Source organism: Cricetulus griseus, chromosome 3 (genome assembly GCF_003668045.3).
Source record: "Cricetulus griseus strain 17A/GY chromosome 3, alternate assembly CriGri-PICRH-1.0, whole genome shotgun sequence".
NCBI lineage: Eukaryota > Metazoa > Chordata > Mammalia > Rodentia > Cricetidae > Cricetulus > Cricetulus griseus.
In genome coordinates, this window is record NC_048596.1 from 280,016,100 (window position 1) to 280,041,580 (window position 25,481).

At 42.5% G+C, this 25,481-nt stretch overlaps 1 protein-coding gene across 2 annotated transcripts in view; it reads right to left on the reverse strand.

Moving 5' to 3' along the window:
- Window positions 1-9,793, reverse strand: part of Testin-2 — a 66,738-nt gene extending 56,945 nt beyond the window's left edge. For both annotated transcript variants that reach the window (XM_027409684.2, XM_027409682.2), the window contains exons 1-5: window positions 9,638-9,793; window positions 6,311-6,447; window positions 5,882-6,004; window positions 5,647-5,793; window positions 5,232-5,456 (exon numbers count right to left, since the gene is read on the reverse strand). In XM_027409684.2, the coding sequence (XP_027265485.1) occupies window positions 5,232-5,456; window positions 5,647-5,793; window positions 5,882-6,004; window positions 6,311-6,436 (621 nt within the window). In that variant the 5' untranslated portion in view covers window positions 6,437-6,447; window positions 9,638-9,793. The remainder of the gene's footprint in view (window positions 1-5,231; window positions 5,457-5,646; window positions 5,794-5,881; window positions 6,005-6,310; window positions 6,448-9,637) is intronic.
- Between the last annotated feature and the right edge of the window lie 15,688 nt (window positions 9,794-25,481).

Consider the following 25,481-nt stretch of genomic DNA (forward strand, 5'->3'; position numbering starts at 1 on the left):
ATTAAGACCAGCAATTTAGAAACGGTGCTGAGGACCCAAGGGTAAGCAGGACAAGAAGACTCACTATTTCCAGAGGGACCCCGTGAAGCAGTGTGGTGTGGAACCTGGGGTGGCAGAGGGGTCTCACAGGGCCCTGAAAACCCGCTACAGAGGCAGGAGCCCTGAGGAATGAATGCCCCAGGAAAGTCACTATTTGGGGAAGCATGGTGGGACAGCAGTGACGGAGGTGGAACACAAGACTCACACTGATTAATCAGGCCTGCCCCCTGTGCTAACAGAGAACGAACTGAGAGGTGAAGAGAGACAGAAGCAAACGCACCAGTGCAAGAAGAGGTCGGTCATTGCCCTGAGATGCAAAGTCAGAGGAGAAATGGCTGCTTCTCAGGAAAACGTGTGCCATGTGTCTGTTGATGTTGTGGATGTGGCTGAAGACTTCTCCCAGGAGCAGTGGCAATGTCTGGATTCTGCTCAGAGGGCTTGCAGTGATGATGGAGAATTACAGTAGTCTGGCTGTGTAATTATATTTGGATCAAGATTCAAAGCATGTTATCCATCAGCGTATGAGTATTCAAGAGAAGTCATAAATGGTATGAAGTCAGCAAAGTGTTCATAAATCCTCCAATCATGAACTTCATAAAACAAGTAACACTGTAGAAATCTTTAGCAAATATGGATATAGTTGTAAGGACTCAGGCATTATGCTGGCCTGCCCTGTCACCTGGCAGAATGACTCAGGCAGTACCCTGGTTAGCCCAGGGCTCTATGACTACATAGTCTGCACGGAGGTATAAAGGACCCCTTTAAAACACAGACCCCGCCCACATACGCTCTCTTTCTGCTCTCTTCTCTGTCCATTCCTGCTGACCCTTTTCCTGTCTCTCTCCTCTTGTGTTCCCTCTCTGTAGCTGTGTCTCTTTACCCCCTTTCTCTTTCCTCCCCTCCTCCGTTTCCCTTTCTAATAAAACTTCTCACTTAAGCTCTGTCTACCTGGCATGTTTGTCCCGACACCTCAGTCACCCTCCATGAAATCCACCAAGGTTCCCCTTGGCGCTTTATCATAACAGTAGTAACCACAGGAATGCCTCTGTTGAATCCTGACACTCTAATGGATATAAAAGCATACTCACTGGAAAGGAACCTTGAAATATAAAGACAGTGACAAATGTTTAAATGTGTATGCCAGTGTTAGTCAGAATCCAAGAGTCCACACGGTAAGAAAGAGCACAGATGCGATTATTGTGGTAATCTTTTGACACTACACACAGACTCCTGCAGCAAAGAGCCCACAGTGGAGAGAAACCACACAAATGTGAGAAGTGTGGAAAAGGCTTCAGGAGCTCAAGTGCACGTGAGGGATTTAATCCTGGAGAGAAACCACAGAAATGTAAAGAATGTGAGAAGTGCAAGTCACACCTTAAAACCCCTTCCAGAGAAACCCTACCAATGTAAGGAATGTGACAAATCATTCACCTGACACTCAAGGCTTAGGACACATCAGATAAGTCAGTGGAGCAACAGCCTGTAATTACAAAGAATGTGGTATGTTCTTTGATCTGAAGTTACACCTTAAAAATCTATTATAGAACCCATGGTGGAGAATTGCTGACATCTAAACGCAATTGGTTCATTTAAATCAGAACAGCTCCATGCTGTTCTGTTAGCCAGTGCTTAGAGATAATTTGTTGAAATTGTTAGGTAGTCCCCTTAATCATCTGGGGACCTCAACACCTGGATACCTGATGTGAAGTCAGATGCTCTGTGTGTGGGAGCTCCTCTGCAGATGCTGCACAGGTTGCCTCCCTTGATGGCCTTTAGAAAACTATACTAGTTCATGGCAGAGTTCCAGTTTCAGGCACAATTCTGCCATCGTGACCACAACCTTCCTTTGACTTCTTAACCAAGATTATTCCCTTTATTTTATAGCCATTTAAAAACACAGCCCTCATCACTCAAACAAGATCCTCTCTTGGAGTCCTTTCAGTCTCAGGAGCTATTATTTCTTTTTTATTTGTAATAAATGTTGGCTGAATCACTCAACTTTTTGGGCCTGGGGTTCATATTTCATTGGCTACAGATAGGATTCTGGGATCACAGTGGCTTATGGGTACAACCTCTGCAACCCTCTGCTGTGGCTGTTACAAGTCCACTCTCTATCAGCAAGACATCGTTGATATCTTGTTCCATGAATGATTTGTGACCCAGGAGAACTTAGTTACTATAATACAAATGCAGTTGATCTTTCCTTTGGAGCAGGAGAGGAAAACACTCACATATGAGGAAAGCGTTCTAGGAGCCACTCCTTTCTGCTGAAGAAAGGCTATCCTGCATATTTGCAAGGCAACATTTTGTGAGCCTGGCATGGTTCTACATGTCTTTAACACTAGCTTTTGGAAGGCGAAGGCTGCCACAGATAGGAGAGCTTGGTTCTTGAAACATGATTCCAGTCTGCAATGTGAATTTTCTGCAAGGGGACCCAAAGAGCTTGTGAGGACCAAGAGTGCCTCTTGTGCTGAGTTTGTATTAGGGGCAATCACATGCAAAGATACCACACAATCATTAAATTGTGTTTACAGGGAATAAAAGCTTTGTTAATGGATCACCAGGGGGAACAAAGACAAGGAAATAAGGGCAGTAAAATATACTGAAACAAACAAAAAACCCCTCATACCTCTTAAGAACTACATTCCCAAACTGTTGATGTGGAAATGGCTCTTATACAGGTCATTTCCCTCTGTCATTAGTGTGCCAAGAGTCAGAGAGCTCCTAGACATAGAATGAGTTTCTTTCTCAGACTATGCTGTTGGCACGAAAGGGCAGGCAAAGGGCTCTATGAGTTCACAGGCAGCCTGGGTTGTGAATGAACTGCATAAGCGAATTGCCAGTCAGAGCTGCACAGTAAGGCACTGTCTCAGAACCAAACCAAACAAGAAAGCATTTTACAAGTTGGTGAAAAATCTTTCCAAATGCATGGAACTGTTTATTACTGTCTTTATAAAGTAGAATGGATGGATGTCTTCAATACATTTTACATGGAAAAGCACAGATATCAGAGGAAAGTCAAAGCTAATCTGGGAAAATGTACAATTGTGATCCAGTGTGCCCCTACAAAAACTCACCCCTTTGCCTGGTGCTTCAGGAAGATAATGATCTCTAGGTTTCCATATCATACTAAAAGTAATGTTTTCCTTCTATGCTTATTTTTATTTTAAAATAATACCACATATTTTTTAAAGGTTTCAAAACTCTGTGTAAGTGGATTTCTTTCATCTTAAATGAAACAGATGTTTTAAATAATTTTGTATGGAAATTTAACAGATAAATGTGATCTCAGCTTTTTTCTTTCTTTTTAATGTTTTTTTCATTTATTATTTTTGTTTATGCTAGCTTTGCTTACTTGTACATCTGTGTACCACATGCATGCCTTATGCCTGCAGAGGTCATGTGATCTCAAATTTATAGCTGGCTATAAACTGCCATGTGGGGGCTGGGAATCAAACCTGAGTCCTCAGCTAGGGCTCTGAACTGCATCTCTTCAGCCTCATCTCACCTGATCTGGTCTTTAGAAAAAAGATCAGTAATAGACACACCTAGGACCTTAGGAAACTAGAACCCTTCAAAACAACAAAGTAAACCATCATTCAGATGAAGAGGCACCACGGGAACTTTTTTGTAACAGATATAAATCTTACAGATGAGTCATATCCAGAACACACAAAGATTAAAAACAAAACCAGCAGCAACAACAACAAAAAACCCAAACACCATGAAAACAAACACCTAATTAAACTTGGGGGGATTAGAACGAATCAGAGTTCTCAAAAGAAGGAATAAGATAGCCAAGAAATACTTCTTAAAAAATGTTCAACATCCTCAGTCATCAAGTAAATACAACTTAGAAACTGCTTTGAAATTTCATCATACTCCGTCCAGAACAGCTAAGATAATAAAACAAATGACTAGAAGAGGCTGATGTGCGTGTGGATAAATGGGAGTACTTATTCTCGGTTGGCCAGAGTGCTGATGAGTGGAACACTCCTGGATGTCATGCGGGGGAAGTTTCCTCAAAGAGCCAGAGATAGACATAACTTATGATTCAGCTACAGCACTTCGGGGCATAGAACCATAGGGGTCTGTGTCCTACCACTAAGAACTCCCTCATCCATGTTCATTGCTACTTTATCCATAATAGCCAGGATACAGAAACAGCCTAGATGTCCACCAATGGATAATGAAGACTTGGGACATATACACAATGTAATATATTCATTTATAAAGAAAAATGAAATTATGAAATACATAGATTAGTGATTAGAATTGGAAATAATTCTGAGTGGGGTAACCCAGATCCAGAAAGACAACTATATCAGGCTCTCTGTCATATGTGGATGCTACCTCAGGCTTAGGTATCATTGCAGAAGGCAGGGGGAGGGGGAGGGGGGTTCTTAAAAGATTGTCAAAGCCAGAGATAGTGAACATCTGTAATGAAAAGTATGTGTTGAGATACGGCAGGGACACTGCACACATGAAATCACAGAGTTTTGACTGTAAACACATGATCTGCACAAGATTCACCCTGCCAAATACCAACATGGACAGTGGGGAGGGTCACGGAGTCCCACCCCTAGTTGTAAAGCTATTGGCAACTGATAGCTGCCGTAGGAGAGAGAAGAGTAAGTTTTCTTTAGGGGTGTGGCCCCTGAGCATGTGGCCCCATGATCCAGCCAATGGCCCTATACTCCTATACACACAAGCAGTGTTTTCTGTTTTTGTTTTGTTTTTGTTGTTGTTGTTTTGGTTTTTGGAGACGGGTTTCTCTGTGGCTTTGGAGGCTGTCCTGGAACTTACTCTTGTAGACCAGGCTGGTCTCGAACTCACAGAGATCTGCCTGCCTCTGCCTCCCGAGTGTTGGGATTAAAGGTGTGTGTCACCACCGCCTGGCTCACACATGCAGTATTATATGACTTAGTGTGTTTAATAAAAAAAAGAGCCCAGGAAGTTGGGAAGGAAAAGAGTTTGGGGATGACAGAGGCAAAGGGAAGGCATAGATTTGATCAAAACACACTATATGAATGCAAGTAGTTCTTTAACAGCAAAAATAAATAAATAAATAAATAAATAAATAAATAAATAAATAAATGACAATGTGAGCTTGAAGAGAGCAGATTGCTCTGCACTTGTTCTGCTTTCTACAGCCTGAGCTGGGATGGCAAGAGCACAGGAGTTCTACTTACATGTCCTTGGTAAGGATAGGACTCCTCAGTTGCCAGGCCGCCATTGTCCCTCACATACTGGAAGGCAGACTGCATGAAGCCACCGCTGCAGCTATGGGTAACATTAAATTCCATGCAGTCCAGTAGGTTCTGTTCACTCAGAGCATTCAGCTTCCGTGTTTTCTTGAACATTTGTCCTTCTAGGGCTCCAGTTGCACTAAAAGCCCAACTAGAGGCACAATGACCCTAAAGGACAGAAAAAAGGCCGTCATTCATTCACAAGCCTAATAGCAGATATTTGTGAACAATTCATGCATCAGAATACTTTTGCAAAACAGTGAACTGCATGCTTCTCCACAGTCTGAAGAAGCAAAGATGACACTTGTTTCACAGCTTCCTGTGAGTAGTGGGAGCTGGGAGCACCTCACGGCCGTACCTGACTCTTCACAGGGGTCACGTAGCCTTGCTCTCTCCAGTTCACTTGTTTGGGCACAGAAAGAAACAGATGATCCTGGAATATGCGCCTCCTTTTTATCCTCTGCCTTCGAAAGCCAGCCATCGTTTTCCTGAATTCTGTATTGTTCTTCAAGAACAGTCAACACATGGTTGAGGGTATTTATAAAGAAATGAAGAGGAGAAACACTATGCTATGCAGTTCACTTCACACTCACCAAGTCACCAAAGGCATTCATTGCCATGGTGAAGTCATGCTTCCCCTGTAGGTATTCCCAGTTATGCAGCTCAATCATTTTAAAATTCTTCTCCCACACCGCTCTCCTCAGATTTTCTTCATTCTGGGAAAGAAGAATACAGTTCGTGATCTTTTTTCCTTTTATTTCAAGTTCAACCCAAGTTCACTCAGTGGACCCTTCTGATGAAGATGAGCCATGACAAAGGATAGCTGTATTCTTCTGGGAGCCATTATCCATACCACTCAGGAGAAACAGAGATTTTTTGTCACATAGTACACAAGATGCATGTCTTTTGGTTAAGCCTTGGACAGAGCTGGATTCCAGAACCTATAGGCATTTCAATAATACATAAATACAAGAATATACAAAGCTAGGGCTATCATCTACAGGAATTTCTATGTTACTAACCTCGTCATATGTTTTCCCATGTTTTGTCTTCCATTCATGCCATTCAACATCCAAACTGGAACCTAGTATTGTAAAAGTTGAGTTGACTTCCAAGCAGAGGATGACTAGGAGGAGAACAGCAATCATGTCTCATATACCTAGAGAAGGAGAAGAAATGAGATTGAATTACATCAGTACTTCAGCAAAGCTTCCTTATTCCCACCTGGAAATTAAAACCATAATAACATTATTATTATGTGCACTAAAATTATTTGAACTGTCCTAAAGACTATACTGTCGAAAAGGTTAAAGATCTGGTTGGCTTGAGGCAGACACAAAAGACTTTGGTTTATTCATTAAAATGAAGAGCAAGTGGCCAGGCTCCAGGAAATGGACTGTGTGTGCCCCGTGAACTTAGCTCACTACAGGGTGTGGATTCACTTTATGGTTTAGAAGCTTAAATCTAAGAGTTAAGGCACAGTTGGCTCGGGTTTTGTGCCAGTGGTACTGAGGTTACATGATAAAAATTTCATTAGTGCAGAATATGATCCCAAGTAAGGAGAAACACAACCCCAAGAGTTGGGGGAGAGGCACAAGCAATCTTTTTCTTGGCCTGAATGAATGTAGCAGGAGATAGCTTGGCTCATTTCCTTCAGAAATCTTTCAGAGACATTCTCTGTAGACAAATATAGAAAGACAACATGCAATAGTTCATATTACCTTTACTTTGGAATGTGACTAAAAAAAAATCATGTCACTGCCTCAGTGAGGTCCCATTGCTAAGATCCTGGATGGCACAGCTACGAGCACAGGGTTGATGACAAGAGCCACTCAATTCCAGAATTCTAGATGCAGTTTTCAAATCATGTGTACACAAGCAACATGAAATGGGCCTTGAATGTTGTATCTATGAAATATATGTAGCCATAATAGTAAACAGGCAGAGTCTATGAATTTGAGAGAGAGGAAGGGGAGGCAAAGGAGTTGTTGGAGGGAAAGGACATTGGAAGGGGAAAGAGAAGAGAGAAAATTATATAATTACGTTTTAACTTAAACTTTAAAAAAATAATGAAGAAAAAGGGTGTAAAATACAAGCTGTAGAAAGTGAAATAAAAATGAAACAGTCAGTAGGTGAAAGAGGTATGTTAACAAGGACATAAAAAATGAGGTTGTGTTTGGTTGAAAGATTGTAAAGGAAAAGAGAATGCCTTAGGTAAGAATGGATTTTGTATGATAAAAGATTTTTCACTAAGAAGGCTCTAATATGAGAGGGATACCAAGAAAGGTTACAGGCAGGTCGGAAAAAGTCTGAGTATGTGTCAGATGTGTGGTAGATGAGATTCACAGATGACAGACAGGTTATTAAAGGTTAGAAGGTCAAACTTTTATTTAAATAAATGGAATTCTCTTGAGGTACTCGTTTGCTCATAGTAATGTATAAAATTTGATTCTAAAATTTAAAAGTATGCATAGTCAGCATAATTACTTGTGATTTTGCCAATTTTGTTAGCTTTTAACCAGTTGAGTAAATAGTCTTAGCAAAATCAAGATTCATTTAAAATTGTTGACTTTTTGTCTAAATTTATCTAAATGTAACATTAAAGTTAAAATTTCAATATTGGTAAAGCTATCCTGGGTGGGCAATTCCAAAGCTTAGGGACCTACACCAACAATGACACGGTGGTCAGAGAGAACACTCAATATTTTGTCCCTTGTAATTTTTGTCAGCTAAGACACAAGAGAAGATGGGACCTGTCCCTCTTCCCTGAGGACATGGTATCTCCAGCCATTCTATTGGAACCAGGGTACATCTTACAGGGAGAAGAGTCAGTGGAGATTGACACCCTCCCCTTTGTTTCTGAAGGAAGCCACATAGTTAGCAGAATCCTGACCCAGCCATTGAGATGTCACAGAAAAGAAGAAAAACTAGAGGATTCAGGGACTCCTTCTAAGTCACTAGGAGTGAGCTCTCAGGAGTTTCAGTAGGCTGTGACCACATACATGTCCTTAACCCAAAAGCAAAGTGTAACCAGGAATATAAGATGGCCTCACAAGCTTTGGAATATAAAATGGCCCCACCAAATGCCTATTTTTGTTCTTTTGGTTTTTTGAGACAAGATTTCTCTGTGTAGCCCTGGCTGTACTGGAGATCACTTTTTAGATTGGGCTGGCCTTGAACTCACAGAGATCTGCCTGCTGGTGCCTCCAGAGTTCTGGTATTAAGGGCATGCACCACCACTGCCCAGTTTTAAACACCAGAAAATTAATAATCCTTATCTAGGGTAAAATACTCTTTTCTGGCAGATGCTCAAAAGGAGAAACAGGAAACTCCTACTGGAACAATAGGTCAGTTGAGGATTTACATACTCTCCTCAAAATGGAACCCCCGCCCCCAAGCACAGTCTTCCTTAAGCACTTCCTGTCTCTTTGGGTAGCAGATTAGGTTCTTCTGATATTAAACAGCTTGCCCTTGCAACATCATACTCAACATTAGATCTTGCTATTTTAATTTTTCTTTGCTTCTTTGGGTTTTGCTCATGCTGTGAATGCTGTGAACTTTTGTTCAGAATAAATTGATGTCCATTGTGGTTCAGAAGTTTAAAGCATGAAGTAAGTACTTAGGGTATACTTAGGTTAATATTTGGACCCATAATACTGAGGTCACCCTAACAAACTTCTTCCAACATGACTCTGACCCCCAAGTAAAGACAGATAAAGGGGACTCCAGGAGTTTGGACACACACAGCACATCCTTCCAGACTAACATAGAACGGGAGATACACTTCATTTCTTGGACAAAAACTTCTTGGTATGTCCTCCCTAAAGAATAAGGACAACATCCACTAATCCCTCTGTCCTATACGTTGGTCTATACCTTCAGACTTTACACTCATTTTTAAAGGAGGCCAGATGGCCAAGGAACTGGAAGCCAGAAACACTAGTGTAGGTGAGGCACAAAGGCAGGCCACCCTTAATGAAGACCAGGTTCTCAACACTCCAAGTAGGGCCATGCCAGGGCTATAACACAGTCAAGAACATAATGCTCATTGACACAACAAGTGAAGGTCACAGCACTTGTGAACAGGTGACACCCTGAATGTCTCTGTGGCCAGGCCCAGACATTTTTTCACCGGGAATAGCACAGAGTGGGGATCTTGGAGGAATCTGATTGTCTCTTAGCTTTCTTGTCCCATTGTCCCCTGCTCCCATACACCAGGGCTGAAGAGGCTGAGGGCATGTCATCCCCGGGGGATCTGCCCACTTTCCCGATGAAGTCTATCAAGGGCTGTCCTCTAGTGTGAGAGCCTGGCCTTCTTCCTTCTACCTTCCCTGGCCTACTGGGCTCACCTGGGATGTCTGCTGATCCTCAGATGCCCTCCACAGATTTGAGCTTTAGAGGTCCTTGGGTTCCACTGATCTGTCTGACTGCATCTCCCTTACATTTTAACAGCTGAGTCTTTGCCTAGGAAGCCCCACCCCTGAGTCTTGTCCGGCCTGTAACTGGATGTGTCAGTGAGTAAACTGGCCCTCCAGGCCTCAGAACTCCAGGAATGTATCTACAGTTAATCACATCCTTTCATGGGGCAGGGCAATTTGTAATGTGTTACTGTTAGGCAATGTGGCCAATCATCCTTGAGATCTTGAGTCCTGACTTTGTGTTTGGAGGGTTTATCAATAAAAAAAATATTATTAGATAATTCTGTGTTCAATGTTAGCCCAACACTGACTTTAGTTTAGGAAAAGTGGTTTTGGTTAAAATATCCTGGAATGGGCTGAGTCAGTATACTCTAGGGCAGTGTTCCTTGTTCAAGCTAAGGGAGGACCTTGTGAGTGTAAAGATGCTAGAGAGCATTGACTTCAGTGTTGGCGAGGACACAGATGTCATAAGAGTCTTAACAGAAGGCTGTCTCCAGTCAGGAATGAGAGGTGAAGGTCACACCTAGATGGAAAAAAAGCAGGTGGGGTGCCAGGTCTCCTCACACCGGCATTTGGAATGACTTTGCTTTGTCCCCCACTCATGAATTATCCCTGCCCCCGTCTTTAGGAAATATGTCATGAAATATGAACCATTTGCAGAAAAGCATGGGTACTAAATTTTAAAAGAGTGACCGACGTCTTTGGGAAACAGCTTCTGGTTTTTCCCTCTGCATTTGTTTTTGTTTTCTCACTATTCATTCTGAGATTTAATTCTAGAAATGTACCTTCATGAGCTTTAATATCAGAATTTAAGACAAAGAGAACCGAAGAGGTTTTAGATAGATAAAAACAGTAGTAGATAAAATTGTGTATGTGTATCTTAGTAGTAGATAAAAGTGTGTATGTAAATTTAGGAAGTAATGAATGCAGCCCCCAATGCAATAAAGTTTAAAATATATCCTAATCACGTAAATACATAGTCATTGTAGAAATTGTTCAATTAATTTATCATTTGATTTCATGTCATTTTAAACTATATTTTTGACTTATTTGATACAAGTGGAATCATTGTGCATTCACACTTACATACTCATTTCTGCTTGAGGTTAAACTGATCCTACATCTAGAAGCATAATCTGCACCATCACTCTGTGTGGTAAAATTTTAATAACATGAAAGCTTCCATCTAAGCCAGGGTGAGCACTCAGCTCAATGGCATTAGGAAAAAAAATCACACTGACATGTAAATGTCACCACCATAGATCTCAAGGTTAAGCATTTGTCTCCAACCACAGCCACAGTGAAATGCAATTGCCCTCAAACAGCATGAAAAAGTGAGAATGTTAAGAGATAAAGAGGGTCCCAAAGAATGTATCACTGTTCCGTGCTTTATCAGAGCTGTTTTAATGATGTTGCTCAGAATGGTTTCCTTCCAGATGATGATTGAGAAGCTAATTAAAAAAAAATGGTACCAGGTACCACAAGAGTAACAGAACTGTGCTGTTTTCTGGGATTTTGTTTTTTACTTTTTTATGTTTTTTTTTTTTTTAATGGAGTGTGCTGGATGTCTCTACAATTTTGTTCAAATGACTGCCGAACCTGGAAAAGCTGTTGCTGCTATTGATGCATAACATACTGCCATTATTGGTCTATCTATCTATATCTATATCTATCTATCTATCTATCTATCTATCTATCTATATATCTATATATCTATCTATATATATATATAGATATATATAATTTGAATTTTTGGAAACTTTAGCTGTGCTGTCAACTTTGGAAAAAAGTATCCCAATTTACTGTGTTGAGTTGGCATTGTACAGAAATTAACAGCCATATTGGTCTAGAAATGTTGAACTTAATTTTTTTTTCATTTGTACAGGGGTAACGCACTGTATTAAATATGTAAGGTCTTATCTATGTGGGTTTGATTACAAAAACTAATAAAGTATTCTCTAAATAAAAAAAAAGAATGTGTCACTGTTTATCTGCTGCCTAGGGTAATTAATGCTCTATTTCAACAGCCTGTTTTTCTTCTATATTTATTGCTTGATAACATTTGTTTTCTCCATGAGTCTGGTGAAGATAGGTTTGGTATTTGTTTCCCCTAAACTACACAATGTGCACAAACCCTAAACTTATACCAAGAAACTTAGAGACACATGAAACACAGGAAAAGAAACTCAAGTCACAGAGGAACCCATTACATGATTGCAAGTCACTGAAAGAAACTACTATACAAAATTGGATAAACAGTACTCAGACCGTCTTGATCAGGCCTCCCTGAGTCATGTGCTAATAATTCTGGCCTCACATTTCCTGGTATCATGCCTTTTGAGCCAACAGTCCTGACAAGTCAGTTTAGCATATCACCCTCCATATCTGATAGAGGTCCTCCTCCTCCTCCTCCTCCACAATGCCCCAGATAAACTCTGCACACCTGGTCTGTCTGCAGCAAGACCCTGAAGGACACAACCAAGTGAACATGAATTTAAATTTTTACAAGTATGTTTATTCAGCAACCATAATTCATTTTACAATTACAAAATATAATGCAGACCATGGAAGACCAGCTTCCAAAATCTGTTCCGGGTAATGCAAAGAAGACCTCAGTGTAAAGGTTTTAGGAAAAAAAAAAATCTATCTACCTCAAAGGGCCTTTAGGAAAAAGCAGGCTCCCATGATGTGAAAGTAACTTTCTTTATTACTGCTTCTCTCTAAAACTTCTCTTTACTCTCTTCATTGCAGATCATGGAAAACAGAGTGAGAAGATGCTAATTTCAGTGTTTTTAATTTTTTTCTATTTTTAATTTAAATTAGAAACAAGCTTGTTTTACATGTCAATCCCAGTTCCCTCTCCTTCCCCTCCTCCCCTGCCCCCCACCGACCCCCTATCCCATCCCCTTTTTGCTCTACAGGGAGGGTGAGGACTTCCATAGGGGATCTTCAAACTCTGTCATATTTGGAGCAGGGCCTAAGCCCTCCCCAGAGTATCTAGTCTGAGGGATAGTATCTATCCCTCTATGTGGAATGGGCTCCCAAAGTCCTTTCGTACACTAGGGATTAATCCTGATCCACTGCTAGAGACCCATAGATTTCCCAGGCCTCCTAATTGATATCCACATTCAAGGGGTCTGGATCAGTCGGTCCTGTGCTGGTTTCCCAGCTATCAGTAGGATGGCAAATAAGGTAGTCATCAATGTCATTATCGAGGAAAGGCATTTAATGTAGCCTCTCCACTATTGCTTAGATTGTTAGTTGGTGTCCTTGTAGATCGCTACAAATTTTCCTAGTGCCAGATTTCTCTTTAAACTTATAATGGCTCCCTCCATTATGGTGTCTCTTTTCTTGCTCTCTTCTATTCTTCCCCCAACTCATTCTTCCTGCTCCTCCATGTCCTCCTCTCCTCTCCTTCTCTTTCTCCTAACTCCCTCTCCCTTCTCCCCATGCTCCCAATTAGCTCAGGAGATCTTGACCCTTTCCCCTTCTCCAGGGGACCATGCATGTCTCTCTTAGGGTCCTCCTTGTTTCCTAGCTTCTCTGGAGGTGTGGATTGTAGGCTTCTAATCCTTTGCTCTAAGTGTAAAATCCATATATGAGTGAGTATATACCATGTTTGTCTTTTTGTGATTGGGTTACCTCACTCAGGATTTTTTTTTCTAGTTCTATCCATTTGCCTTCGAATTTCAAGATTCCATCTTTTTTTTTTTTCTGCTGAGTAGTACTCCATTGTGTAAATGTACCACATTTTCTCTATCCATTCTTAAGTTGAGGGGCATCTAGGATGTTTCTGGATTAAAATGAACTCAGGCATCTCTTCTGCAAAGTACAGAAAAGGGGTGTTTGTGCTGCCTCTAGATAAGGGTGCTCTTGCTGCCCTCAGGCTAGTTTGTGAGCCTTGGGGCTCCTTGAGACATGTAAAGGCATACAGGCTCTACTGGAAACTGTCTCAAAAAACTTCTCCACTAACTAGTTTTCTTGGCTTGACCTAAACATGCTACCGTCACTGAGTGTTGCTTCTGCCCCCAGTGTGTGCTTATAACAAAACAAGGTAGTGTGGAACAACCTTGGAGAACATTGTTTTCTTAAGTTCTGGGACCATCTTATGCACAAGTAAACTGGATTTATCGTGTTTTTATGAGTTTGTGCCTGCATTTCTGACTACAACTTGGAGGCTTTGTCCACACAGAACATCAGTTAGCCTGATCCCACTCTTATTTTGTCTGTGCTATGGAAACTGGTCCCTAAAGACCATTATCTACATTCAGTTTCATCGGAATTGAGCCTCTAGGGTTGATCGTGCTCTTTCAATCGTGTAAGCGCCTGGCTGAAATATGAATTATTCAGAGAACAAAATATTCGTGATCGCTGTTTCATCTAAAGTTAAAAAAAGAAAAGAGAAAATAATACTCATTATTCCTTCTTCAATTAGTAAAACTAACTACTGTATGCTAGCTGCTCACTGCGGTAAGATCTTGTTTGTACTCTAACAAAGCTTGCCTGAAGATCAGAGGGTGGAGCTAGCCATTAGATAACCATAGAGGTCTGGAAGTCTGTATAGATAGATAGGAAGTGAGATGGCTGGATGGAGAGAGGAATATAAGGCGGGAGGAGACAAGAACTTGTTCTATTTTTCTGTTGGGAAGTTGGTGAGGTAAGGTGTGGCTGTGGCTTGCTCCTTTGTCTCTCTGTTCTTTCAGCATTTACCCCATATCTGACTCCAGGCTTTTATTGTTAAGATCTAGCAGAGCTCTCTGTACAGCTCACAACCAAGGACGCCAGAGTCAGAGGGTAGAAGAAAAAAGAGTGAGCCAATGTGTTACTCCTGTGTTCCCCAGGTCAGTCAGGACCCAGAGGATGGTGGGGCTCCTCTAAACACTCCCCACAACTACTCAAATACACATAACCTTGATTAGAACACTGTGCAGAGATAACAGCATTTGTACCCTACTCAAGACAAAATCATCCAAGAACAATTATGACCATTTCAGGTGAATATGTCCCTGATATTTCCAAGCAGTATGACAATAAGACCCTCGCCCATGCAAAAACTGGTGCAGGATTAAAAGGAGCAATGGAGCCAAGGAGCTCCTCACAAGTACTGGAGGTGACCTCTAAGATGCCTCAAGGAACCTAAACAGAGAAAAGTGCAAAAAAATAATTTTGGATCGTTTTTATGACATAATTTCTCTTGATAGGTCACATACACATTTTGTGTTTGTCTATGTTGTTATATAAGGACTCAGGAATAAGATATAGGGGTGAAAACCTGATAGATCAAAGAAGCAGTAGAGACCAGCTGTCTATCTCTTCACACTTCCATACCAAAAGGTTAGGGCCAAAATGCCCATGAATCTCCAAGTCCCTCCCATGCCTCTATCAGTATCCTGGGTCCTCTGTATTTTCCATGACTAATTCTTGCCAATTAGTTGCTGGGTCTGCCTCCTGATTCCAGGTAGACTTTATCAACACAGTCTCAGGATGTCTGAGTGGTATCAAATATCCCACAACACACACACACACACACACACACACACACACACACACACACACACACACACAGGTATACACCTACTCACCAGGAAGGAAAACCATGACAGACAAAAGTCAGGATTGTACCAATGTCCACATTGGTGAGCCAATAAGTTTTTATTGGGTTTACCCACAACAGTATTGGAGAGGGGTTTCTTACAGGAGCAAGATTACTGGAAAGCATTTGTGTTGTGGAAAAGCGCATCCCAACAAAAGTGTCATTCCTAAATTGGAGTCCTCTGCTCAGCTTGCACCTCTACAGGCTTGGTTATCTCTTCTGGACAACTTTGCAAGTCAGGTCTTTCTGTTGTGTCTCTACCCCAAGCAAGAAGGAAATGATGTAAGGCATGAGCAATTTAGAATTGAGCTGTGGAAATGGAGAAAAATGGACTTGCTCTGACTCCATTGTTCCTCCAAAATCTCTTCTATTGAAAACAGTTGCACAAAAATTTCCATGTATTAATTTTATATAATCTTCCTTGGAGTTGGCAAGTCCTCCAAATCTGCAAATGCTTGCGGTTATTCACTGGATATATATCTTTAAAAACTTAAGGTGTTTGATTTTGTGATCAATAAATTCCCTTCCAAATCTTTACTGTGGGAATGTAAAGAGCCTGGGCATCTTTCTTCTCATATTTTACATCAGAAGACAATGTATTTTCTCCTGTGTTTCATAACAAATAACCACTGGAGATCCAAAGGTGAGTGTCCTTGAGTTCATCCTACTACACGCGACCCATGTAGGCGTCATTGCATTCATTTGTATTGGTTCTACTTGCTGTTGTTGTTCATTTGTAGCTTCTCAACAGTTTCATTTACTGTAGCGTGGACTTCTTCCTCTTTCATAAAATACCGAGTACAGTGTGAACCCTCATGCTTGTTGTTAAACAAACACAATGGGGGATGGCCATGAGAACGATGCTTAGAAGAGTTCCCGGAACACAGGTAAATCATTTTGTAGATTCTGGTTTCTTGGGATGACCACTAAAGACAGCAACAGATGTGGAGTGAAACTTCCTTGAATGTACGGGACTAGCTGTGTTTGTTGGGAATGGCAGAGATGGAGAACCAAACTACCTAAGCCCTATGGAGCCCGGAAGATCATGATTGAATCTCAGAAGTTGGACAATGAGTTCTTTGCACTATTGAATGTTGGATTGCTTTGGTTTGATTGCAACTATACCCTGATTCATCATTTTTTGGAATAAGAAAATATACAATTGGTTCTATATTTTACAAAAACCCAGGAAGAGACATTAGATATTTCAAAGAAACATCGAAACCCCCCTACCATTTTCTGAGTTTCCAGAGGCAGATTCATTATCAGTTTTTAGTAAATGGAATTGTTCAAAGTATACAAATTGGAAGCAAGTTGATAAAGGATAATTATGAAATCTCTACCTCTTACGAGAGAAGAAGACATCTAGGGATGTGAAAATACACATAAACCTAGCTGTGAAAAACAGGAGAAAGAAGGGGGGTGGGGCCAATGGCATCACAATGAAGAGCTCTCCAAAACAACATAGAAACAATAAATTATCTTTGGATATACAGTCTTGCTCTTTACTCTAGGCTGGACCTTAACTTGTGAGCCTATTATTCAATACACCAAGAGCTAGAATTAAAGAGAAGGCATGCATGACTGTTTCAGTAAAAAAAAAAAAAAATCCAAACTCACAAGAACCTCAGTTCAGTAAATTAAGGTTTATTATTATAAACACTGTGATGTATCTTAGCCAAGATGTTACCGGAAATCAGAGGTGAAAATTACCACATTTTCCAAGGTACAGGCAAAGAGTAATAAGTGACTTTTCATATGAAACTATTAGAGCCAAATGACAACAAAACATCAAATTCACAGATCAGAAACAAAGTAAATATAATCCTGCACTGGAAAAATGTCCTTCTAAAATAAGGCTGTACACTTTTACAGTTATATTTTTATTATTTAAAATATTTGATCATATTCTTCTCCTCCTCCAAGTACTTCCATACCCTCTCCCCTTCCCTACCCACCCACATTTAAGTTCTTTCTTAATCAATGATAAAACCCAATGCAGTAACAAAACAACAACAAAAAGCCCAAAATAAAACCACAGCACCCCGCAAACCCAAACAGTAACCAAACCAAAGCACTCCGTCCCCCACACATATAAAAATGTGGAGTGGTTGATAGACCCAGTGTCATTCTGCTGAAGAAAACCGATTTCCCTCCTGCCTGCCACCGCAGGGATAAGTGGCAGTTCAGTTGTTACCCTTTACCTAGTGGCTAGGTTTTCATTTGTTCATTCATTCATTCATTCATTCGCTTGTTTAAAAATAAAATAACACAAAACAAAAACTACCACAGAGAAGTTGGACAAGATAAGCCAACAGAAGAAGGCAAAAGAAGCAGACCCAGTGTTTGCATGAAAAACACTAGCAGGGAGCCATAATATATTTGCAAACAACCTGGTACAGACCTGTGCACGCTGCTTCAGGCTCTGTGAGTCTGTTTGAGTTTTGCTCATGGTAATTTAGAGGGCCTGAAACATTGAACTTTAAATTTTTTTTTTATTTAAAACTTTATCTTTCATTTTACATACCAACCCCAGTTCCCCCTCCTCCTGCCCCCACCTTCTCCCTTTCCACCCCCCAACTATAACGAGAACCAATCTGTAGCCTGTATGGTTAAGATATCTTTATTCAGATAAATACCAGCCAAACGCAAGCCAGAGCGTGCCCAGGGCAGAAAAGCAGCCAGGCCAGAGAGAAGGGGCCTCCCACGTGCTCCCAGCCCCTTAAGAGCCCATCCTGCGCCATCCTGACCTCACCTTACACAGGCGTGGTCATGCACACCTGTAGCCAGCCTCTAACAGGTGTGGCTTACTGTCCCCTACACCCAGTCATTCCGCAGAGGGGGCCAGGCCTTCCTTGGGGAGTCAACAAAGTCTGGCATACCAAGTTGAGGCAGAACCAAGCTCCCCCACCCCATCTCTCTGCCCCCGTTTTAAGGCTGAGCAAAGTATCCCTTCATAGGGAATGGGCTCCAAAAAGCCAGGTCATGCCCCTGGGATAGGTCCTGTAAAACACTGAACTTTTAAAGTGTTAAGACTCTTAAGGAGCTGGGACTTTTGAAAGTTGGGCCATGATTTCAGCTGTGGCATTGATATTAACGTGAAACTAGGTGGTATAGGAGAAACTAACATGACAGTCCAATAATGATGTATTTGTGTGTCACACTGACAAGGGGTCAGGTTTTCTGGTTACTCTTTTCAGTTTGGCACAGTCTAGAGACCCATGGGAAGAAGGGACAGCTGAGGAAGTTGTTACAGCAAGTGTGCCTGTGATAATGTCTGTGGAACATTGTCTTGATTAACGAATGTCATGGAGGACCAAGTCCAAATCCCACATCTGGGCAGTTGGTCATGATGTACGCAGGAAAGCAAGTTGAGCAAACCATGGGGAACAAACTAGTAGGCAGCTTTCCTCTGTGGTCTCTGTTTTTCTTCCTACCCCAGGTTCCCCTCTTGGCTTCCCGTGATGAGGGATGGTAACTTGTATACCAAATAAACTCAGTCCTCCTTCCATAAGTCACTAGAAGAATAATTAATCCATATGTCTCTGTAAGAGAGAAGACTTAGTATAGGTAAACTAAGCCATGGAAGACAACATTCTCCAATCTCAGCCCAAGTGTTTCAGTACCATTTGTATTCATTGTGTTGTGTGACAGCAAGTGACCTGAGCACTGCACGTGTTGGGTGTTTAGAATTAAGAAGACAGTGAGGTTGCATGATTCAACATGGGTGAAGGTGCCAGAAACAACCTAATTTCAATCGTGTTTGATCTTGAAATTGGTTTTGGTCATTTGACACCCAGAAAAGTTTTAAAGTTAGCAAATTTCTTGTGGCTTCCATATTCAGTCATGTGATGTGTCATGACCCAGAGGGTCAGAACACAAACAATACAGCATACAACATGCTTCCTTTCCTCCCTTTTGTAATGATAGTGTATGCTCTGTGCAATTGTATGTTCAAGTATGTTTTTGCTTTTTTTTTTTTTTAAACAGGGCTTACAGTTAAGCGATTGTCTTAAATCTTAGACTTTTGAAAAATGTTGAGACTGTGAGAGACTATGGGAACTTTTGAAGAGAGGCTAAATGTGTTTTTACATTATGATATGGTGGCAAATTGGAGTGGAATATGGTGGTTTGAATGAGAATGGCCCTCATAGGCTCATGTATTTGAAAGTTGAACACCGCAGGTGGAACTCTTTGGGAAAGATTAGAAACTGTGGCCTTGTTAGCAGAGGTGTCACAGGCAGGGGGGTGGAGTGGGGTGGGGTTGAAGGTTTAAAAAAAGTGTCATTTCCAGTTAGTATTTGTGCGCTTTCTCTCTCTCTCTCTCTCTCTCTCTCTCTCTCTCTCTCTCTCTCTCTCTCTCTCTCCCCCCTTCCCCTCCCTCTCCCTCTGCCTCATGTTTGTTGATGAGGGTGTAGCTCTCAACTACTGCTCCAGTACTACCTCTGCCTTCCTGCTGTCATGATCCCCACCATAGACATAAACTCACCCTCTGAAACTGTAAGCCCCAATAAAGTGCTTCCTCTACAAACTGCCTTGGTCATGGTCTCTGATCACAGCAACAGGAAAGTAACTTAGGCACAGGGAAGAAGTGTTGCCATTAATTCTGTAGAGCTCACTAAATCAGCTACAATACCTGGATAGCAAGCTCCAGGGGTCCACTTGTCTCTAGCTCCCCATCTCAGGGGTGACAGAATGTTCCTGTACACCCTGGAGATCAGACTTGGGTCCTCATGCTTGTATGACAAGCACTTTACTGACTGGGCATCTCTCCAGTCCAACGTGTCATATTTAGGAGATTTCAATGCAGTGAACCTGGTTTTCTCCTTAAAAACAAGAGATAATGGTTTTACCAAATGTGAAGCTCATGGTGCTGGGTGTCAAAAAGCATGTCTCTCTCCCTGTGCAGAATCCAGCTGCTCTCAAGTCTCTACTGATGAAGGAGAACCCTGTAACATGTGGAGAGCCTTGAGAGGATCTGTATTTTGAGGCACCCCTGCTCTAGAAATTGTTCTTAGGACTAAACCACATGACCTTGAATGAATGATTGCTTCCTGAGGACCAGTGTGAATTCCGGAGAGTTCTGAATGAATGATTGTTTCCTGAGGACCAGTGTGAATTCCGGAGAATCCTGCAGAGTTTTAAATGCATCACCATTCTTAACTGCTTTTGCATTAATATCCAAGAACTTTAAAATCTCACCTCAAAAAGACAATTTGTGTTTGTAAGGTTCACAAGGAGCTCCAAAGAGAAAAGTTGAGCTATCAAGAACGAATGCCAGTAGCCAATCGGTATGCTCTTCCCTGGAGAAGGCTGTTTTGCCCACTCCTAGCATTCCTTAGTTGCCTGTAACTCTTTGTTGAGTGTGGACGGCTCATGGTTTCTCATGTCCACTTTGGCATGCCAATTGTTGTCCTTGTTCCGTTCATTTTCCTGCAGTCGTTAGTGAGACTGCATTGGTGTAGCTTCTGACATTTCTAGGAGACACAGTCTCATAGCAAGCGCCACTGGCTCTTAACATCTTTCCACCCAGTCTTTTGAAATGTTCCCTGAACCTTAGGTGTGGGAGTTGTTTTGTACTTGTATCCATTGGAACTGAACTCCACACCATGCCCTTTGATTGGCTGTGGTTTTGTGCAATCGTCTCCATACGAAATTGTAAGCTCTAAAAGCATGCATACAAGTAACATTATACAAACGAAGCAGGCTGTGCTTAAAGATCTGTATGTATACACATGTAGATATATATGCATGCAACAACCACTTATGAAAAAAGGTCATGAATTTGGGAGAGCAAGGAGTAGTATATGGGGTATTTGAAGGGAGGAAAAAGGTAAAAATGATGTATTACAATCTCAAAAAAGAAAAAGAAGGAAGGACAGTGAGGTTCCTAATTTCTCCTTCTTTAACCTACATTTCCTGTTTACTCAAGGGACAAACTCCTCTTTAGTGCTTTGTGTGCACTTGTGTGTGTGTGTGTGTGTGTGTGTGTGTGTGTGTGTGTGCGCGCGCGCGTGCGTGCGTGCGTGCGTGCGTGCGTGTGTGTGTGTGTGTGTGTGTGTGTGTGTACATGTGTATGGGTATGTGTGTGCACGTTGAGGCCAGCAGTTAACACTGGGTGTCCTCTTCAGTCACTCTCCACCTTTTGTTTTGAGATAGGGTGTCTCACTGAACCTTGAGCTTGCTGACTTGTTTTGACTGGCAGGCCGGCAGCCCCACAGATCTGCCTATCTCTGCCACCCTAGCTTTTGGGTTTCACGTGTGTTCTGTCATCCTTAGCTTTCTATGTGGCTTCTGGGGGATTGAGCTTAGGTTCTCAAGCTTTCGTGAGAAAGAAGCACTTTACTGTCCAAGTTGTCACCCCCACCCCCTAGCATTATTTTCTGAGATGAGCAGACACAGCAGCAAGGACTTTTGAGCAGGGTTAATACGATTATTTCCAAATTCTGAGCTGTTTTCTCTTTCCTTTCATTTTTTAATAGAAAGGTTTTACTTTGCTCCCCCTCCCTTGCTTCAGACTCACAAGTTCATGACGTCACCTTACCTGTACACAGTGTGTTTGTGAGAACTGCAGAACAATGGGCTTAGCGGCAGATATGGGGGGGGGTCTGAAACATGTTCCCCTCTTCCCCAGAAGACTATGAATCACTTCTGTAGGTGACTGAGTCTACATGTCTTTCCTCATTTACTGGATTCCTAGAGCTCGTTATGTTTCCAGAGTAAAGTATTCAGCTATCATGAGTTCAGATCTTGTCCACGATGAAATAAGAAACCAAAAAAAGTATCACTGACACCAAACGAGTAACTCACAACTAAAACTAGGCAAATAAGACACTACTTCTTATCAGAGGGTGGCTATACATTTATGTCTGAAATTTGTGACTCTATACCATGTCGTAGGAATTTATGATTGTATACCATGTTGTAGGAGACGGGTTTTTTTCCCCCCCTAAGGAGACACCATACATACAAGCCTACTTGCCCAAGATAAGAAACCAACCATAGACCAAAATAATGGTTGCACCAAAGCCCAGCTTGCAGAATCAGTGAGTTTTTCTTGCAGTTGCTAACAGAAGGAGTGTAAGGTATAGTGGGAAATTACCAATACGGAGTCAGGTAGAAATATAAGGGTATTTAATAGGGAAAAGCCTTACTTACAGAGCAATCTAGCCAGCTGGTGGTAGTCTGTACAGCAAGAAACAAAAAGAGACCAAAACCAAAAACGCAGTCCCCCTACTCACTCTGGCCACACCCTCACAAGCCTGCTCAGGTACCCCTGTAGCCAGCCCCTAAGAAGGTGTGGCTACAGCTTCCCCTACAGTAAGGAGTTGATTTCAGGACAGGAATGACTTAAAGGCAGCCTCATCACTGAAAGGCTCACCCCAATACGGTGACAGTTCACATGGACTGCATCCCTGGAACTCACACACCTTGCAAGCAGCCTGACTGGTCTGAATATTTCCTCTCCAGGGCTGAGCAGGTGGGACTTTTCTCCCCCAGCAGTCCTTTACTGATCCGTTACTAAAGCTGGGGAGTGTGTTGGTGGCGCATGCCTTTAATTCCAGAACTTGGGAGGCAGAGGCAGGTGGATCTCTGTGAGTTCAAGACCAGCCTGGTCTACAAGAGCTAGTTCCACGACAGCCTCCAAAGCCATAGAGAAACCCTGTCTCAAAAAAAAAAAAAAAGTCTGTTTACTTCCTTTGTATCCTGAGCCACCCAGCCCCCTCCTGGAAGGCATGTGTCAATCTTGAGAAAACCACTGTACAATAACCATGGATCAGAGGTTAAAGTTATTAAAAAGCCCATGGAAAACCAAATTTTGTAGGTATACATGTTAAATCCATAAGTATGAATAGAAGCCTTGGAATTACAGGGGGAAACCAAACTCCCACGCTTTACCCTAAAGAGAGAACCCAGTTTGGTGGCCGTATCTGATTGTGTTGGGCTTTTAGGTCAGGGTCCCTCTGGTGATACAAGTCTCTTGGGGGAAATGTCTGTGGCAACTCTGAGATGTCTATATGGAGGGCTTCTGTGTGTGTGGCCCTGGAGTAGTGTCAGGGTCTCTGTGAGATCTCTGCACTGTCTCTGTAGACATGGCTGGGTGACTGAGAGTTACTATAAGGCTGGGACATGGCAGATCTCTCTCTGACATTGTCTGTGCAAGAACTCTGGAGTTGGGTGAGTTTCTGCATCTTCTGGGTGGACAGTTCAGGACAGCGTGTAAAATCTGTGAGGGTTTCTGTGACATAAGAACATGACGTAAGAATCCAACTGCTGCTCAGGCCACAGCAGCCCCAGCAGCCCTTCCCCTCTCATAGGTAGTGAGCACTCTGTTGACAGTCTGTGAATATCCAGCTAACAGAGTCCGTGTGCTTCTCACATGAGAAGTGAGTTTGCAGCACAGAGGGATTGATGGACACACGTCCTGCTCCATGCCCCTTTCCTGCCTCCAGCCTGGAAATCAGCTTGTGCTGATTTCATACTATCAACTCGGAGAAGAGTAGCAACCACCCCTTATGACTACATACGAACCCTCACTTCAGTGCCCCGCCCCAACACCTTTATGCTCTCTCTGGTGTGGACCCTTAACTGTCCTCACAGTTCCCATCAGGCTTTTGTCTGTCTGCCTGCCCAAGGCATAACTCACTATTTTAATAAACTCCAGACCCCAAACAATCCATCTCACTGTCCTTGAGTTCACATCTGAGACCTTTCCCGTGGTGATGATGAGGTCCTGCTGCTGTCTCCCTCATCTCACCTGGTGACTTGTGACTTTTGTGATATGTCTTTGCATGGTATCGCTCTAGATGTTCTGTGTGGAACTCCAAGGGATGATGTGATATCTCTGGGAGTCTGCATGGTCTGCCTGTGACAAGAGAGACCCAAACAAACAGGAAGTCTTTAGGATTGGGAGGGGGGGTCTGTGTGTAGGTTTTTGTGTGCAGGCCTGTGGAGGGCTGGGTGCGCTACTGGGGAATCTGTGTGTATATGGCAGTGTCAGTCTCCCTGGAAGGAACTTAATGTATCTCTTTGGATTTCTCTCAAGGCCTGCAGAGATCTTATTAGTCACTAGTGTCTCCCACTATGTGGGTTTCTGCGAACGTCTGTGGACATCTGTGAGGGTGTGTGGGTGGGCCTGTGAAGATCTCTGGAACTCTAGAATATCAATGTGGATTTCTGTCAGGAACTTGAAAGATGTGTTTTCTGTGTTGTTGAAGTCTGTGAAAGTGTCTGGTTGGATCTCTGGTAAAGATTTTGGGGGTCCCTCTCTGTGGCTTCCTGCCAAGGACTCTGTAGCAACCTCCTTCTGTGGGGTCCTCTGTGGAAGTCTCTATGGAGATGTTTGCGGATCTTTGTGTTTTGATCCATGAAGGTCTCTGGGAGCCCTTTCTGAAATTCTGGGATGTTCCTTAGTGTGAATTTATATCAGGGACTCTGTAGAGGTCTCTTTGGTGGTCTATCAGTGAGAATTACTGTGGAGGTCTCTGTGAGGTTCTCCAGGCCTACAGTATATCCATTATAGTTGACAGGGCTGACAGTGGTAGTCCTAATCCTGCTGCTGCCTGGTCTGTTGGCATCACCATCTCTAGAATTTGGACAGTGAGGACTCCTGGAACCCACTCCCAAGTCTTTGCTGGACCCAGTGTGCCTCCCAGGGTCCTGGCTTCACTCTGGCTTCCATGATTACTGTAGAGGCCACTGTCATTGATATTGGCGACGCTCAGAAGAGGCCTAATAGTTCCATATCCACTCCTAAAGAGCTTCTGGGTATCTCCTGTAGACTCTTGAGAAGTGTGCTGGAACATGCCCCATGTCCATGTCCTCTACCTTGATGGGACCTTCTGGAACAGTTTTCTCCCAGGGAATAAGTGACACTTCTAGAGCTGTTGACTGGCTGCCTCCTGTGAGGAACAGTGCAGGAAACCCTGGGAAATGACTGCTTTTGTATGCAGTTATCCCCACTTGTTTCCTGAGAGAATAGACACTGGGGCAAGGAACATGGGGAGGAAGGTAAATGAAGACCAGAAAGGGACCCTCTCTGGCCTGCCCAGAGATCCAAAGAGCACCTTCACTTTGGACAATTCCCTTCCATTGTGTGAACCAGCCTGTGAGATGGCCTGTTCTGCTGGTCTCATGGGAAGGCAAGGGCTGGAGGCCTAGAATGACTTGCTGTGTGGCCAC